This window comes from Emys orbicularis, chromosome 3 (genome assembly GCF_028017835.1).
Source record: "Emys orbicularis isolate rEmyOrb1 chromosome 3, rEmyOrb1.hap1, whole genome shotgun sequence".
Classification (NCBI taxonomy): domain Eukaryota; kingdom Metazoa; phylum Chordata; order Testudines; family Emydidae; genus Emys; species Emys orbicularis.
In genome coordinates, this window is record NC_088685.1 from 139,004,801 (window position 1) to 139,024,417 (window position 19,617).

The 19,617-nt window shown below is 41.1% G+C and overlaps 1 protein-coding gene across 1 annotated transcript in view; it reads left to right on the forward strand.

The window, feature by feature from the left end:
• RYR2 (ryanodine receptor 2) overlaps nt 1-19,617 on the forward strand; it is a 527,178-nt gene that overhangs the window by 424,032 nt on the left and 83,529 nt on the right. Inside the window, exons 83-85 of the mRNA XM_065401458.1 lie at nt 7,398-7,497; nt 9,174-9,253; nt 15,320-15,396. Coding sequence (XP_065257530.1) covers nt 7,398-7,497; nt 9,174-9,253; nt 15,320-15,396 — 257 coding nt within the window. The remainder of the gene's footprint in view (nt 1-7,397; nt 7,498-9,173; nt 9,254-15,319; nt 15,397-19,617) is intronic.

A 19,617-nucleotide genomic window follows, 5' to 3' on the forward strand; every position in this document is an offset into this window, starting at 1 on the left:
AAAAGAGGAAAAAATTGCCCCTCCATGATGATGCAAACAAACATGCCACGATAATCAAGTGATGAGTTTGGTAAATTCCTTATTTGTCCCCTGATTATTTTTAACAGAATAGTTACGTAATTATCTTACCGAGCATATCCCAACTTTCTGAGTGTTTTCCGTTTCCCCAGTTTGGAAGGAGAGATTAAGATATTAACCATTTCAAATTACCGCAGAGCCAGATCTGCTAAATAGGTTCTCAACTTGGATTGTAAAAATCTTTTAATGGACTGTTTTAATAATACAGCAGCAAAAAACATAATTTGCAACTATTTCAAAGATGTCACTCTATCCCCCCTCCCCCACGGTGTAAACAAAGAGATTAATTGAAATAATGTATAATTTTATAAGTTATTTAAGGGAATTTATCTTTTCAGTATTTTAGGAAAAAAATACTGGAACAGAGAAGACATAGCTTTGCAAGCTTGCTAGCAAGTGCTTTTCTTTTTAGAGCATGCTTGTAATCATGTCTGTTCCTATCTATTTGAATAGGAATGAGTGTTTTGAGTGATCTTATTAGACCAACACTGCAAATATAACACTGCTACAACATTGCAAACAAGTATATGGAGGCAGGAAACCTGAAACAAAACAATAACAATTTAAGTCTATGGGGATGAGGTTGCAATGGCATGACAATGCTAATGTCAAAATGAAAGCAATAAAGATGTTGAGGCAAGTCTACATGGAGACATTACAGCAAAATGGGACTGAATTAAGTGTGCAGTGGCAGTCTTAACTCTGAATTTCCTTGTTCCTGTAGATTTTTAGCTCTGCTTTAATGCTCACTGAACACAGAATAGTATTTTGTTTAATATTATGTCTTCTTTGTTAAATTACAAGTATCTATACAAACACACACACACACACACACTATATATATATTCTAAATATAGATGTAACATTAGGCAATAAAATGTTTTCAGTTTAATTGTTCAAAATCCAGAAATGCTAATGATTTGATTGATTATGCAACCCTAATTCTGCCGTCAGGTGCATTCCTATACAACCTATAAATGCATGATCACATACTGTTTCTCAAAATCTAACTATATAATATAATATAACATTTTTTCTATCAATGCATCTTTTGTGGGATAGGATCGACAGAGCCAATGACACTAGTAACACACAAAGTACTGCTGGTTGATGCGTGTCAACACACATCTTAAAAACATATAACTTTTTAGCACACAATAATTGGCACTGTAGTCTCTTTCCTTTCTCTACTATATAAAAAGAAGTATTATCTTTCTGCTGCTATTTTAGGTGCAAAATTTAAAAATTCAGGAGTAGAAAGTCCAACCCAATTTTCTTCCTATCCTATGACCCAATATTCTTTTTCATTTTCTCCCTTCTCATCTCCTGGCAACTACCACAGATTAGGACCCAGGAAAGCAAGCACATAGGCATTCTCAGCACACCTGGTAAAAGTAGCCATTTTAGCATAAATACCTTGACTAGCCACGTTTTGGTTTTATCATTAATATTTGTTGAGTGTCAGCATGTGTGGCAAAAAATACAAAGGAAGACATGGTTGTGCTCCAAGAAGCTTATAAGAATGGTCTTTGTAACCTTGAAGAGTTCTCTCCACTTTACACATATAACTCTGTCATTCTTTGCCATATACATACACTCAGTCATGATAATTGAATTGTTCACAAATCATATGTGTACAGTACCCAATACCCTACCACATTTATACTGTATACAGTGCACCAGATCAAACTAAAAATCCCAAAGGAACGTCTTCAAAGTTTGAGGCAGTCACCGACTCACAAATAGTGCATGTACCAATATTCTGAAACTTACATGTTTAGTGACATTCCCCCCACCCCGCAGTTCTATCAAGATTTCAACATCTTGGAGCGGTTGCCAATAATTTCTCTTTCTGGGGAGGAAAGATGGGAAGAATTTAAACAAAGTATAAAAAAGAGAGCTCTGCAAGTAGAGGAGGACATCATTTTTTATAATTGCGGAAAATATTTTTACTATGAAGTTCGCTTTCAAGATGAATCTACTGTACTTTAATGATACATGTACCTGCCTGTAGGTGCTAATTAGATAGTCTCTGAATTTGCTTTTACCTCCCTCATTCTCATTCTTTGTCATCTGTGCTTTGAAAAATTCCTTGTGTTATGTTATTCTGTATAATGCTAGCAAGACTCCAATGTAGAAAAGATGTTTCAACTCAGCTGAGTATTATCTCAATAATGTACTTTTAACAAGAAGAAGAGCTAAATCTGGTGGGACCAGACTTCCAGCAGCAAGAGATTGCAATACTTAAATTATTTTTGTCAAGCAGAATGGGAAAAGTTTATTTTATCTCACACATGCATGCATACACACACCCACACACTTCTGAAGCCTACATTTTAAGCTTTGAGTAGTCACTGTGTTATAGTCCATTTACTTTCCCTGTGTATATTTCAACATGTGTAATTTAGAATTAAAAACAGACTTACTCCAGAGAACATAATGTAGAATGAAGCAAATTTAAAGGTTTAACATAAAGATTTTTTTAAGACACCCCCCTCACCTCCCCCCCCCCCCCGCATAGCAACCCCTGAAATAAATGAACATTTTGCTTGTGTAAGCACTGCAGTAGGATTTATTCTCTGCATTGGCTTGTCTCCACCATACAAGATGGGGGAGACCTTTAGTGCTGTATGGCAGAGGAGATCTTGGAAAGCAGATAACATGAGGATAAATTAAAGGAGATGTGATCATTGCAGAATGAGATGGAAGTAACTGTTTCTTTTCCTTTTTGTCTTCTCTCAGGTTATTCTATTTTAATCTTCCATTTATGTGTTTCAGTTATTTCAGACTTTCAGAATGTGTTCATAACTTTTTATAAAGTATTATAGAATTATTGGTACTTAGCTCCTGCTACTATAACAAAATTCCTAGTTGGCTATCTCTGGGACTTGAAGCTAAGCCTCTGGATCTAATAGCGCAAGTGTCAACTGCTTGAGCTAACGGGCCAGCTCCATTAGCTCAAAGGCAGTAGTAGTAGACTCCAACCTTCCTATGCGAGGTAGTTACTAGAAAGAGACAGAGCCATGCTGTGTTAGTATATAATATTCCAGAGCTCCACTCTTGTCAGTTCCTGCTCATGTGTAATATCACCTGGCTCCCTACAGTACCTTCCTGCTTGAATATTTTAAGTTAAAATTTTACCACACCCTTGTTCGCCAAATATGAAAGATTGGTCCAAATTAATCCCAGTTATGACCCCAGATCTTTGATTGAAAGATCTATGAGGCTTTGTAGATTTATTTACAAAAAAACTGCATCAGATCAAATTTGCTTTTCTGTCCCTTGATAACAACTACAAAGAATTAGGCTTAAGCAGTCATAGAACTACTAAAGAATAAATTATGCTTTATTCAGAGAGAGAAGCGTAAGTATATCTTCCTGTTGGGCTCAGTCAGCTACACTATCATTTAAAATGACTGTCTTATGCCTCCTGAAGAAAATAAAGTTGTAAAGCCCTTAGAAATCCACAAGCTGCTGTAAACAACATAACATCTATCACAGTCTTTCCTCTCAGATAATAGGTAAGTAACCAGAGAAATTATGGGATTTTTCAAGACCATTTGTCAGTATGCAGTGCCAGTGGCTTGAAAGATGACTACTGAAAATGGGAAAGTTAATAAACCATGAATTAGGAATTTCAGTCACATCTGTGGTCCTTGGAAGAGAGTGAGAACAAAATGAAATGAAAATAGAATCCAGACCTCTTACCTTGGGTCTGCTGATTGTCTGCTGATTACACAGATTTCTGAGGCACGTATCCTGCAATGACCAATGCCACTACTAAGAGGGAAAGTCAAATGAAAGTAACATTCTTAGTAATAATTCTGGTCAACCTCTTTAGTAAGGACCTAGAACTCATACTCTAAAACCAGCCTGTCCCAAAGCATTTGCAAATAGCCATTCTTCTTACAGATTAATTGCAGTGCCACATCCTAATTTTGAAATATGTGAATGGCCTTTAAACAAGACTTCTTTCTTCTAGCATCCAGCTCAGTGAATAAAAATATAATTCCTTAATTAGGAATCCAAAATCACTAGCTACTTCACAAAAGAGCAAACTCCTCTTGATATTTTGAAGTGTAAGGCTAGGTCTACACTACAGCGGGGGGTCGACCTAAGATACGCAACTTCAGCTACGTGAATAGCGTAGCTGAAGTTGCGTATTTTAGGTCAACTTACCTGGCTGCGAGGACGGCGGCAAGTCGACCGCTGCTGCCTCTTGCCGCGGTGGATTTCCGGAGTCGACGGCAGAGCGATCAGGGATCGATTTTATCGCGTCTTCACTAGACGCGATAAGTCGATCCCCAATAGATCGATTGCTACCCGCCGATCCGGCGGGTAGTGAAGATGTGCCCTAAGTGTAGACCGAAGAAAACTGCTTGCACTAAGCAATAGAACATTTGGATTATCTTAGTCTTCTGAATGGCTATAGTCCACAGTACAAGAAAGAAACAAGCCAAGCACACAATCCAAAGAAATGAGCAAGTAACATCATAAATCTTGGGCATACACTTATACACTTACCAACAGACAATATTTATAGGCATGTAAAATTTAGACAATACAAATTGTCTTCCTGTACTGGAAAGCTGGTTGTTAACATTAAAAATGTCAACATTTGCCAGCAATTACAAACCTGTAATATTTTGTTGTACTGTAATTATTACATATTCTAAGATAGGTAAAAGTACAATATATCAGACGTCACTGTAGCGTGACTATAAGTAAATTAATTTTTAGTTGTGATACAAATACAGGACAGATTTAGTATCTGCCTTTGCCATATGTTTGCTTTTTATCTATTAAAATATGAGACTGAAACAGAAAAAATGTCTGTTTTGAACAGACTCTACTTCTGATGAAGATAGTGACGAAGGAGCCTCCTAGCTCATGCACAGCCTTGCTGGGGAAAGCCTTCAGGGTGAAAATCCACATATGTACACTTCTCAGTGTTCACGATTCATTTCTATGATATAAATTAAGATCACACAACAAACTGATTTTTTTTTTTAGAGTCAGAGTTTTAAAAATATCCTTTCTGTGAAATGTTGATTTTTTTTTTTTTATTATACCAGACTTTTCTTTTAGCGTGATTTTTTGTGTGTGGTTGTGATGGTGTAATGAATGAGATCAAATTAACTCATTAAGCTAATACCTTATCAAGCTTCCTTCAGATCAGCCTGACTGAACACAATTAAACACAACTGCCAGCCTTATAGCTGGCTCGGTTGTAGCAACTGTAACTAGGAATGTGGACACCACAGAGAAGTGATAATACCTAAACAGGACACCTAATGGTCTAGCATACTTTTTGTCCTCCTGGCAGGTTGCCTTCTCTCCTGAGCCCATGTACACATATGCTCCTTCATTGTCTAGAGAAAGGTGCACCAGAAAATTTAGCCTGGCTGAGAGGGGAAATATGAGTTTTGGAAGCTCTTATCCAAGGACTGATCATCTTCATATCTTGTTTTTGCTGGACCACTCTGCCATTGGCAACTATCTAAATGGCTGTGTTTCCCAGAGGGAGGTACAAAATCCCTGAAGTTCCTTTCTCTCCAACCTGGTTTTAAACCCTTTTGACCAGGCTTCTTCCTGCCTCTCTTTTGTTGTGTAACTGCAGGCATCAGGCCTACCCATTCTTTTGGTCTGTAGATGCTGGAGGGAAAGCTCCATGTTACTGTGCTTTCCTCATCAACAAAGGGTCCTTTTATAATAACCCTGGGCCTGAAGACACAAGTAAATAAGTGACTCTTGCAATGGAAGAGAGAGAAAAGATTGTTGGGTCTAAAAATAAAGAAAGGAAAATGTAAAGGAAAAATCAAATGTTCATTGAGTTTCCATGACCTCTGAAGCAGATGAAAATATTTTGTTGCAGCATTATTGAAACTGTGTTGTAATGATTCTTTGGTTTTGTGTAATGATTATTTGTTTGTGTGTACGTGTATGGTTTTGTTCTGTTTTTTAATTCACCGGAAGAGGTTTAAACATGAAGGCAAACCTTTCAGACGTTAGCATGGCTCCACATAAAGCAAAGCTGCCATATTTCTTTTTCTTTTCTATGCCTCCATTTCGACTTATCACATAATTTAAGGGGAAGGTTTAACCACAGGAGCTCTAACTGTAGTATGAAAAAAAAAACGTGATGAATTTTGTTTCCGCAGCACGATATTATCAAAGATTTACGAAACAAATTTGCCAGCCTCAGCGAGAACTCTCTGGTAACAGCATAAATGTCTGTGTTGGTTTGCTTTTGATTTAAAGGTTTCTTTTTTCATTCATTTGAACCCATTTCTATTTTGTACCTCTTTTTAGTTTTTAGTTTTCATAGTCTGTATCTAGCAAGCCTTCATTTTTTAAACCTCTTCCATCTTCCAGTGTTTATTTTCTGTACTTTGGATGGAAAGTTTATGGCAGCAAAGCTGTCACTCTGGCTACTTCTGCTGCAGCTGTTCCTGCTCTTAGGTCATGCCCCATTGACTACGCTTTTCTACCACGCCATCTGATGGACTCGCAGTCATAGGGCTCTATGCAACTTCCATTTTGCAACTTACACTGCTTAGTCATTTTCAATTCTCCAGCAAACTTCAGTTAAGCTTGTGAAAGCTCATACCCACCTGGAATTAGCTGTGCCTCTATGTTTTCTCTTTATGTTTTCAGTAGTTTAAATAATGAAGAACAAACTTCAGCCACTGCTCAAGCAGCACCATGCAGTACCGTTTGTTGCCACTAGAGAATGCAAAATATAAAGGCACAATGTATTCTGTCTAATATCCTTTTGGGATATGTTGTGGGTTGGGGAAACCTATCTTATATTATAAGTCAGCATCTTACTTGAAATGTACAACGCTGCCTATTATTATTTTTTAAACAAATTTTCCCAGATGAATGAAACTCCCGATGAAGCTATTCTGTCATTCAGGGACAACTTGCACCTCAAGAGCCGTGTACTGAGCAGTATCAAGTTATGGTCACGCTGTAGAAGATTATTAAGAGAGTATAAACTGTTGCACAAAAACATAGCACAGAAGTGCAAGTTTGATACATGCAGTACATACATACTGTGAATATGGGCTTTGAACTAACCAAATGATTTACAATTGAGAGAACTCCTTCCCAATAAACAAAGGACTAAAAGGATAAAAAGAAAAACACAAAGGGAAATATTGAACATGTTAAATATTTGTTCAGTAGCATTCTATGTGCGTTGAATAGGTCTATGATGTTGCAATAGAGCCCATATACTAAGAGATAACAAAAAATCTTTGGCGAGCTGATGGTCATTGAAGTCCTCAACTTAAATGATTGGAATTTCTGTTCAGGAAAAAGAAATGGAAAAACAGAAGCTTCTGTACCAGCAAGCAAGACTGCATGATCGGGGTGCTGCAGAGATGGTGCTTCAAACAATCAGTGCCAGCAAAGGTAAAAGACCTACTGCTTATGTACATATAAAATCTTCTTTGGGATTATTTTTTGAAGATTTGTTGGCTCTAGATCTTGCTCCTTGTAATTATTGGTGGCTACACCTTAAATTAGGTTCATTTTCAAATAAATACACCTCTACCCCAATAGAACGCTGTCCTCGGGAGCCAAAAAATCTTACCGCGTTATAGGTGAAACCGCGTTATATCGAACTTGCTTTGATCCGCTGGAGCGCGTAGCCCCGTCCCCCCGGAGCACTGCTTTACCGCGTTATATCCAAATTCGTGTTATATCGGGTCGCGTTATATCGGGGTAGGGGTGTACCTCAAATTTAGGTGATGATTAGGAGTTGATCCTGCAAAAGTTTGCTAAAAAACAATCACAAGAAATTTTCTTGTGGTATTTTTGCATTCCTGGCCCTGGCTGGAGCCCAGATGATGTAGAGATGAGTGAAAGATGGCGGGGCGGTCATAGCTGTGCACTGGGAATGTGTAATGACAAAGTGAGGCTCCAGAATTACCAGGAGTTGCGTGTCTGTGCACTTAGCACAGGCTCTGATTGTTTTTCTGAACAAGTTCACCCGTGCCCATTTATAATCTGTTCATCCCCTGCCTCGTCCATATCCTTTCACCTTATATTGCTAAGAAGTATAACTTTTTAGGCTTCTGTTCATCAGGCCTATGGGTGCAGTTTGGGAGGGAGTAGAGGGGTGTTGCCCCCCCTCCCCCAAACTGCAAGTCTCAGGCAGATGTGGAATTTGCCCTCCCATGCGTGGCCCTTTGGCTGACTGGAGCTGCCTCACCAAAATAGAAGTCAAACTACACCTACGATTAGGCCCCATCTTGCACCAATCATTTTTCCTACCTTTCTGTACTGTGTCTACTGCACTATTACTTAAACAACTCTCTCCTTCATAAGCAGAACTAACCAATTTCCTCTTGCTACTATATTTAACTTCTTCACTTCACAGTTAGTCCTTGAGGAACTGTCAAAGTTTTGTCTGTGTGGACATACAGTAAGAACACATTGTTAAACTGACAAGTCAGTTTTAAATTGTGCATCCAACCTCAGAACCAGCTGCTCAAGGCTGTCATGACTGAAGAGTAATTTATATTCTTTGATGACAATTCTTCATGTCTTTCATCTTTTCTTTCCTTTTTTTTATACAGTCTTTATCTATGTATTCTTAGAAAGTATGAGGGCTAGTCTACACCAGATGCGCTACATCTATGCAGCTGCGCTGCTATCGCATGTCTGATGAAGATGCTTTATGCTGACGGGAGAGAGCTCTCCCATTGGTATAATTACTCCACCTCAGTAAGAGGTGGTAGCTATGTCAGCGGGAGAGCATCTCTCGTGACATAGTGCTGTCTGCACCGGTACCTAGGTTGTTGTAACTTGCGTCGCTCAGGGAGGTGGCTTTTTCACACCCCTGAGCGATGTAAGTTATATCTCAAGCAGTAGTGTAGACCTGCCCTAAATCACACAGTAGATATGGTGAAGGAAAATATGTATGTCTGTTTTACAAGAGAGATTATTTAAATGATCCTCTCCTGTAAACTGCCATGTAAATGACTCCATGCTGTGCACATCCTAAGGCAGGGTAAGTTAGTATAATAGGTTGGTTTGTTTGTTTTTTAAATATGAACTTAAAATAATAGTTTAATATTTTCAAGGTGAGATGGGTCCCATGGTTGCCGCCACCTTAAAGCTTGGGATTGCCATCTTAAATGGAGGAAATTCTACAGTTCAACAGGTAAAGTGTTTGAGTGTAAACCATTCCATTCTATCCAATCTATTCTATGTAGGTTCTTAATAGACATTTGTCACTGTAGTATCTGAATGCCTTCCAGTAGCACATTAAGTGATGTGACTAACATTTGTCATATGTTATGTGTTCTGCCTTCCTCTCCTGAAGGGGAGAAGCGTACAGTGGAGTTTCTTGTTTTGATAGGGGTTTTTTGTTGTTGTTTTGATTGTTTTTTAAATGTACATGTTGCTGCGTGTTTATGTGAAAGCAGGAAAAGTCAAAGGAATGGAAGGCAATTAGGTTTGTGATGGTCCTTAACTCCTGGGGGAATTAACCAGTCTCAGACTGGCCCCCTTAGACAGTTTTATCCCACACACAGATGAGCTTTACCTTTATTATAGAGGGTTTCATTGTGCCAGAGGAGTGTAGCTGTCAACCACAGTCTTCATCCCAGATCTTTAGGTAGTCTTAGGGCTGGTCCACACTGGGGCGGGGGATCGATATAGGAAACGCAACTTCAGCTACGAGAATAGCGTAGCTGAAGTCGACGTTTCCTATATCGAACTCAAAGTACTTACTTCCGGTCCACGCGGCGCAGGCAGGCTCCCCCGTCGACAGCGCTTCCTCCTCTCGGCGAGCAGGAGTTCCGCAGTCGACGGGGGAGCGCTTCTGGGATCGATCTATCGCGTCCAGATGAGACGCGATAAATCGATCCCAGAAGATCGATCTCTACCCACCGAATTAGGCGGGTAGTGTGGACCAGCCCTTAGATATCCTGGGCCAAAGCCATGTAGCTCCCTGAAGATAGGACCAAGACCTTGAACCTGATTTGAAATTCTAGAGAAGGCAGTGTAGAGTGTGGAAGACGGGTTTGATAGGCTCTTGGTAGTCAGTGTTGCTGAGGAAATGCGCTGTAGTGTTCTGTACTAGTTAGTTTCCTAAACACAAAAGGTTTCATTCCCAAATATGTCACATTACTGTAATCCAACTGAGCAGTGCTGAAAGTGTGAATAACTGAGGCCACGTTACTGCCTGCCATGATGGGACAGTCTCTTCTGGTCAACTAAAGAAGGTAGAAAGTGTTACTTGTGGATGCTGTTATGTGAGAGTTTGGCATCAGTGAGGAATCCAAGAGTACTGCTAAACTACAGATTAAATTGTCCAGTTGTGGATGTGGGCCTTCATCTAATGGAGACTGTGCAGTGGCTGCATGCTATTCAAAGTGCTTTTGTCTGTCCACTAGCATTACCTCTGTCTTCCTCAGGTTCTATTTCAACCAGCTATTCTTCCTCCATGATCTGAGCTAGTTCAAGCACTGGGCCATCGTGATGGTGGTGGAGTGGTCATATGTGGTGAAAAATAAGGGGATCTGTATGTCATCTCCATTTTGAGGACACTTGAGTCCATGTCAACTGATGAGTTCACCTAGTGGCTTCATGTAGATGTTAAAAAGGACCAGAGAGAATATTGATCCTTGTGGGACTCTACAAGAGAGGGGATCTAGTGATGGAGGTGTAGTGTCCCATAACTACTCACTGGATGTGTCCCTTCATGAAGGACTGAAGTCATTTATTACCCTGGATTCCTACCCCCCCCCCTTCTCAGCCAAGAAAGTGTTATCTGATGGTTGACAGTGTCAAACTCTGCAGAGAGGTCCTGAAGGATGAGAATGGATGTCTCCTCTGTCTCCATTGATAGCAGAAGATCATCCATCAGTGCTGTTAAAGCAGTCTTAGTTCCATGACCTGGCCTGAATCCAGAGTGTGCTGGGTCTAGAATATTAACTTCAATTAGATGAGCTTGTAGTTTGGCTTTGGCTAGCTTCTCTCATTATTTGCTCGGGAACTGGAGCTTTGGCACTAGGTAGTATTTGGTTAGAACAATTTATCCGGGTTAGGTTTCCTTCCTTTAAAAGAGAGAGAAGACTAACACAAAGATTTCAATTTCTAATTTTACATGATGAAATGAGTGAAAGGATCTCTAAGAGGTTTATTGACAAATGAATATAATTTCGAATCATCAGAAACTATACATTGTTAGCATTAGGTTAGTAGGTGATTGAATTTCAACTTTAGATATAGATGGGTACTTTTAACAGCAATACTGGTTTGTGGCGAGGGCTGTAGTATTTCAGTTTTTATTCAAACCTAAGGGTGTCACTTATATTTATATTTTGCTTCTTTTTGCCTCTGAACTTCATGACTCCTTTACACTTAACTGGCTTGATTCACCACTGTATTATTCCACTTACAGCTGGTGTAATCCCAGATGTTCCAATTGATTTAAATGGAGTTACCCTTGCAAAAAAAAAAACTGGAGCAGTGGTGTCTGGTGCCCAAAATAAGTGGTGTGGATGTGGCTGTGGCTGACCATTAGTTACACTGACCTTCACCCACCACCTCCCAAATAAAATCAGCTAACTAAACAATTGAGATCTCTTCCCTCTCCCTCAATACATAAATTCTGCCCCCTATCCCCTCCATGATTTCTCTTCTGCCATTCCAACCACTGGTCCCCTGCTCCTCTTGAAAATGAGCAAGCAGCCATTCTCTGCACTGCCCCCTCCCTTTTACCCCTCCCCCCAGACTCCTGCTTCCTTTTTCAATCCTACCTTGCCAGGCCAGAGACTCCTTTGCTTTGCCTTTCCTCTTCAGTCACAGGTACCTACCTGCTGCCTCTTTGAAATCCCAGACTGGCAAGTTCCTTACTCCCTCACCCGCAGCTTTCCCCTGTTTGGGTCCCTGGTGCTGTTCGAGGTGAGGAGGAGCTCTGAGCTGGAAGTGCACTTATATTCTATACTCTTTGCATCTAAAGTTCTTTAGCCCTAAAAGGAATTGAACAGGAAGCCTGTGAGCATGGGTCAGTCTGAGTACTGCGCTATAATTACATCTAGACAAACTGTGTTACAAGAACATTAAGGTTGCAGAATCAAGCACCCAGAAGTTGATTAAATGCCAGAATTAAGGTTGCGTGTGCAAAAAACCTACATTAAAAACATAACCATTTCATCCTAGGGAACCATATTGTCCCCCCAGCATGGATCCTCAGCAGGGTTGGGATGTTCAGAATCACAGCACAGTCCTCTACAACTTGAGTGAACAGAGTAACTTGTAGGATAACAGTTTGTTATCCTCTGTGTGGACCTGCCACTAGTGGGGTTTGGAGACACACACTTTGATAGTGGGGATGGCACATGTTAACCAGTCCACACATAGTAGCTGTGAGAGGATGGAGCATGCGCAGTGCGGACAAAATCCACATGATTTATCTAGCATCCTATAATAAGTTTCTACTTAGCAAATGCTTACAATTTGGTCAAATTTGGTTGAATTTTCGTATGGATGGCAAAACACATGTCCCTGATACCTCTGTGACGCTGCTGCCAAATTTCAAGTCCCTGCTCCCAAGAATGAAGATGTAGCTTCTCAAAGAAACAGTGGTAAGATATTTTTAAAGTCTACCTCATTCTCTGAGATGCTGAACTGTTCTAGTTTGGTGAAGTTATAAGCAACCAAACACTGGGTCTGATAAAGGAAAGTGTTTGGCAACCTTAAGAGAGGTAGTGTTTCCTGCACTACCTATAATAAATCTTCTGAACAATAATAGGTCAGCAAAGGGTAGTGTGATGAATCTGCTGATGCTTTTCTGGCTCCTCAGTGGAGAGTGGTAGTGTTTCAAGAAGGGTGTGGGACAGTAGTGTAGCAGGGGGATGGTTCGAGAGATGTGGACAGTGACCAAGGCAACTGTTCTTGGTGATAGCTCAGGGTGACTGAACTGGGGTTTTCAGGGTTGCCTGTATGTGATTGGGTCTATCTGATTTTAACAGTAACAAGACACAGTGTAGATAAAAACATTCATGAAAGTGAAAATTACCCCAGACCTAACTCTGGGACATGAGTTTTTCACCAACAACAGAAACTGACCCTCTGCATGATCCTAAAAGTGATTGCCCCTTACCTGAGGGGCAACGGTACTTTCAATGGAAAGAGGAGCTCTTGTGGGACTCTAGACTTCTAACAGCCCTAGCTGCCTCCCCCCTCCCCTGATTGCACTGTGTATTGTTGCACTGAAAAGGCTGAATATTGCTGGGGTGAATCCTCCCCTTGTCCCACCTCAGCTCTGCTACTTTCTTCATTGTGCTGCTGGAGAAAAGGGGGAAGTTTTGCTACAAAAAGTGTTGGGCAGGATTAGCCCCCCTTTGCCACTTATAATTATTAGTAGCTGCCAGTGAAACTGAAGTAATATGGTATTGAATCAAGGCCCAAAAAATGAGTCTCTTCTGAGTCTGTCATCCTATATGTAGTGATAGGATTGACTGGAAATACCTGTCAGTACTCATAAACTCTAAAAATACATTCTCTGACCAATTACCTTGTGATGTCATTTCCATAAAAACCACCTCCTGAATGCTATTTTTTTCTGAAAATGTCACAGTACATGGTCATTGTGACATACCCAGGGTACAATCCAGACTGATGAGTAGCTGTGTCACCCCTGCCCTGTAACCTTGGTTGCCTTATGATGCCTTGCTGAAGGAGTTCCCACCTGGGCTGCTCACAAACAGCTTTCCAGCATGCAAGGCACACCCTGAGTGCCTGTGCATAATTGCAGCCTGCCAGCCACACTTGGGTTTCACTCTGGTTCTTCCCAGCCTTGACTATATTGCAGGGTAACCCCATCTCAATCCCAGTCTTTGCTTTTCCTCCAGAAACATATGTCTTGTACTGCCGAGCCCTCTCCTGGACAATACAAATACTGTGTGTTATGTCTGTTATTTCTTAAAATAAAAATATGCCAACTTGTTATTTCGAATAGTTCTGCAGACACTTCAATTTAAACACACTGCATTAAATAAAATAGCAAAACACGTTTTTATTAACTACAAAGAGAGAGTGTTGAAGTGAATACAAATAATGAGGCATAAAAGTCAGAAATGGTTACAAGAGAAATAAAGACAAAACGCAACTAGTGCCCAACTTAACAAACTGGTAAATTCAAAGCCATGTTTTTCTTACTATATGCTCTCAACAGTCGTACTGGCCAAACTTCTTGGGCCAGGACCCCTTCTTCTGTTTGAGGGCTGCTTCTTTTGTCCTGTCTTGTGCAGTAAATTGACGGACAGAGAAAGGAGGGGGGAGTCCCTTGGGGGCATTTATTCCTCCTTTTTATAGAGTCAGTCCACGTCTTGGAAAACATTTCCAGCTGAGAGTCAGGAGACAGAGTATCTATATGTAAGGATATTCCCTGCCGGTTTTCTTACCTGCTTGAACTCCCTTTGTCTCCCTTCCTGCTTGATGCTCTGATTACTGCTTAAATGCAAGTTAAGCAGAGAATACATTCTTTTGTTTGAGGCTGACCTATTTGCCAATCTCAGTTTGGAACATATGTAAAAAACATCATACAGGAAAATCTTATAACTTTACATACAATGTTGCCACACATATTTTATCAGGACAATATTGACCAGCAGATTGTGAGACCTCAAATGATACCTTACAAGACATACCTTGTACAAAGATGATTATAATAGGGTGCAGACAGAGGGGTACATTTTGTGAAGTTATTCAATCTGAATTTGGAACACTGCAATATCATTCCATGTCAATTATTTTTTCATATCAGTAATTCTATTGAAACTGTCATCACCAAAATGTCAGAGAATCTTCCAAATACTTTTAAAAAGAAATAGCAATTTCTCCTTCTTTCTTCCCTTCCAGCTTGTTAGAGAAATAGATTAACTTATAGTTTGTGTGTGTGCATGTGTAGAATGAACTAGCAGAAAGCTAAATCAAAGATTAGATTTTGCATTTAGTTCTGAATGTGCTGAGGTTAGTGATTGTTATTTCCTATAATTCCTTAAAAAGTGTCCACGTCATGGTGGCAGCCTCCTCTGGAAGGTTTGGTCGGTAACAAAATATCCGCCTGACTTGTGGTACGAGGGTTTTTGTCAACTGGTCTGTTCTATCAGATTTATAAATGCCATCAAAATTATTTCACAAGACTGTCTAATTGGCATAGAATAATAGATCCCCAATGATTTAACATTTATACTATGTGGTTTGTTTGCTGTAGAAAATGCTCGACTACCTCAAGGACAAAAAGGATGTGGGCTTCTTTCAGAGCCTTGCTGGTCTTATGCAGTCATGTAGGTAAGAAAATATCTATTATAATACATCTATTATTTCGTATCTAAATTCTTTTCTACAGGATTTGTAATATCAGTAGAATGTCGGAAGAATTACCTGGTGAGACAGGAAGGGTAAATATGCCAGGAGTGTGTGTGCGTGCGCGCGCGCGCGCACACACAAACACACACACACAATTGTTTTCCTTTCATATTCCTAGGGTTTCAACAACAATAAACTTCTATGATGCTATGATAGTGGGACTGTCCTGGGGCTATGCTTATCTCCAGCTTTCAGGCAGGATTACGTAAACCATTGTCTTTGAATATTTGTACCCCACTTTTGAGCCCCTATGACTAATTACACAGCTACTTACCTTGCAGGCTGCCATGACTTATTCCCTGATTTCAGTGTACCCAATTCTGCCTCCCTTACAACAAATAGTACCTTATTTCCTGATTTATCCCATTGATGTTTACAGGCTGTGAAAGCATTTGGAAATGTCTGCTCATCATTTCCCACTCACGTTTACAGTCTAGGGATATTGGATTTTTGGATGTTTTGTGCAAAGAGTGCACTGCACCTGTGGCCTGTGATGTGAATTGGACTCGATTTGATTTGGGGGTGAAATTTAAAGTGGTGGTTCTGACATATAAATGACACATGATTTGGGTCTTGTCTACCTTAGCAACAACCTCTCTCCTCACATGATGAAATGACATTTGTAATTGACTGATGTGTCCAAGATAACAGCCTGCAGAGTTAGTGGTAAGGCATTGTCAGTGAGGGGCCCTTGGCTCTGGAACTCATCTACTCCCATCCTCCAACAGAGCCCAGATTTGAATACCTTCAAGGAACTCTACAAGGGTCATTTCCTCAAGAATTCCAGGGAGGCCTCTGTGTGGGGAGGGAGTTAATAGAATTTTGGAAGGTGGAGAAGGGAATTAAGTCATTTGTTTTGGAGTGGACAGGAGGACATTCTATGGTCTTTTTGCAGGTTCGTGTTTCTGAATGTGTCTGTAATAAGTATGCAGTGCGTAAATAAATACAATAATTGTATAAAGACACTTGCATAGAAAGTTAAAATTGAGCCCAGTTCACTGTTACATTATGACTGCTATGTTCCAGGCTGGTGAAAAACATCCCTAATCCTGATTTATCTGGCTGCTGGAAGATTCCCTTTTGCACCATCTGCTGCATGACAGATGTCCTAGAACTTGGACTAACTACTATATTATTTTTTTCTTCCTGAACAAAAACAGCTGTTAAAGTATTTTTTCATTAAAAGTAGAATATTTTGGTATGATAACAATGGTTATGAAGTGTTTGAAAAATATAAAGCTCAATTTGGCAAAGAAAAAAATAAAATATGAAGTTTTTGTCAGAAAGTTACAACCCCTCTGGGATTGCAGATCACCACCTTTGTTATGCTATCCAAAGAACAAAATAGTTGTTACAATGAGAATCCCTGCACCAAGGTAGATGAGCCATCAACCAGGTATACAGACTTATGATAAATGGAACCATATAATTTCTTCTCTGTGTGGCTCAGAGGAGAGCAGGTTGTGAAGTAGGGCACAGTGAACTAAATCCAGGGAAGGCAGGAGATGGAGCCATTATGGCAGAGATTGGCAACTTTTCAGAAGTGGTGTGCCGAGTCTTCATTTATCCCTTCAATATGGGGGAGGGATAGCTCAGTGGTTTGAGCATTGGCCTGCTAAACCCAGGGTTGTGAGTTCAATCCTTGAGGGGGCCACTTGGGGATCTGGGGCAAAATCAGTACTTGGTCCTGCTAGTGAAGGCAGGGGGCTGGACTCGATGACCTTTCAAGGTCCCTTCCAGTTCTAGGAGATGGGATATCTCCATTAATTATTACTTATTATTATATTTATTATATTATTATATATTTATTATTATATTATTATTATTATTTATATTATTATTATTATTTATTATTATTATTATATATTATTATTATTTATATATTATCACTCTAATTTAAGGTTTCGCGTGCCAGTAATACATTTTAACGTTTTTAGAAGGTCTCTTCCTATAAGTCTATAATATATAACTAAACTATTGTTGTATGTAAAGTAAATAAGGTTTTTAAAATGTTTAAGAAGCTTCATTTAAAATTAAATTAAAACGCAGAGCCCCCCCGGACTGGTGGCCAGGACCTGGGCAGCATGAGTGCCACTGAAAATCAGCTCATGTGCCGCCTTTGGCACGCGGGCCATAGGTTGCCTACTCCTGCATTATGGCATGAATTCTCTCTTCCCCAAACCTATAGAATTCCATGGCACTTTCTGCACCCTGAAGACAATGGTGGAGCTAGTGAAAAGCTTCTCTACCTTGAATGTTTCCTTCAGGTCTCTACAGATTGACGAGTGGAAATCCACATGATAGTAAATACTTCCAAAACCACCATAACTTACAATTGGCTTTGTCTATTTTGCAGAAGATGGTGGGGTGGAGGTGCTAGTGGTAGCACATATCCCTCAGGAGTTTGCTGTTCGGGATTAAGCAGCCTAGAGAATAGAGGTTGTCAGCAAAACGGGCGTCTTTCCACAACCCATTGAAAAATATTTAATTCAAAGTTATTTGAAAATTTTCATTCAAAATGTTTAGATTTTTCCTAGGAAAATTCAAAATGAAATGATATTTTTTCTTTCCATTCATATTAATCCCCCCACACACACACACACACAACAGAAACAAAATGCAAATTTAAGTTTAATTTCCCATCAATAATAATAAAAATTCTATAGAAAATGACATTTTCGCCACCAAAAAAAAAATAAACCCCATTTTTGATGGAAAAATATTTCAGTAAAAAAAAATATATCTAATCATCTCTACCACAACAATGTAGAGATGTTGGCACTGGATTTTCCAGTGCATCAGAGTACATCTGCATGGTACTACAGACCTTTAAACATCTTAATAAACCAAAATAAATGGAAAATGTAAAAATTCATTGGTTGATATGAAGGGAATAGTGCTTTATGGCTGGGGGGCGGGGGGGATGAAAACTGCTGCAAAAGGGTCAGTGTGGTTACTGACTCATTCCCTAGGAATGTAGGGTTTAAAAGGGGAAGATCTACACCTGAAGCCAGGGGTGAAAGTAATTTAAAGGACTTACTGGTTCGCTGGAGTCCTGAGCAGGGGGCGGGGCCTCAACCAGAAGGGGGTAGTGTTTAGATTGAGATTTAAAGGGCCCCCAGGCTCCGGCTGCAGTAGTGGCGGCTGGGAGCCCCGGGCCCTTTAAATCACTGCCGGAGCTACCAGCTGCAGAGGCGGCTGGGAGCCCTGGAGCTTGAGGGCCATTTAAAGGGCCTGGGGCTCCGGCCGCTGCTACTACAGTGGAGCCCAGGGCCCTTTAAATCGCCGCCTGAGCCCTGCTGCCGGAGCCCCGGGGTAGTAGCAGCGGCTGGGGGCTCGGGCGGTGATTTAAAGGGCTCGGGGCTCCCAGCTGCTGCTACTGCAGTGGAGCCCCAGGCCCTTTAAATTGCCGAAGGAGCCTCGTGGGTCCCGGCTGCCACCGCAACCCCAGGACGCCAGCAGCAGGGCTCAGGCGGCGATTTAAAGGGCCCGGGCGATAGTGGTGACCGGAGCCCCGGGCCCTTTAAATCGCCGCCAGAGCCCTTGGGTAGCGGCAGCGGGCCTCTGGCGGCAATTTAAAGGGTCCAGGGCTCTGGCCGCCACTACCACCCCGGGCCCTTTAAATTGCTGCCAGAGGCCTGCTGCTGGAGCCCTGGGGTAGCGGCGGTGGGGCTCCGATGGTGATTTAAAGGGCCAGAGGCTCCCAGCTGGGCACAGCTGGGCCCTGGGCCCTTTAAATCGCCACCAGAGCCCCTGGGGTCTCGGCCACCTCCGCTACCCGGGGGGTCCAGCAGCGGGGCTCTGGCGGCAATTTAAAGGACCCAGGGCTCCAGCCGCTGCTGGGAAACCCAGGCCCTATAAATTGCCACCTGGAGAAGCTGGTCCGGTATGCCGTACCGGGGCGTACCGGCTTACTTTCACCTCTGCCTGAACCCTCCCTTACATGGAGCAGGCTGAAGCAGGAAGGCACACAGCGCTTCAGCATGTCTCAGCCGCATGGCTCCAGGTGGAAGCAGAACAGTAAGAAAGGGGGAAGCTCCCCAGGTAATTACGGCATAAACATGGGGTTACCTGCACTGTACACTTTTATCTGCCAGGTAGTCCCAGACATCCAATAATAAAGTTGGAGCCTGATTAAACCCA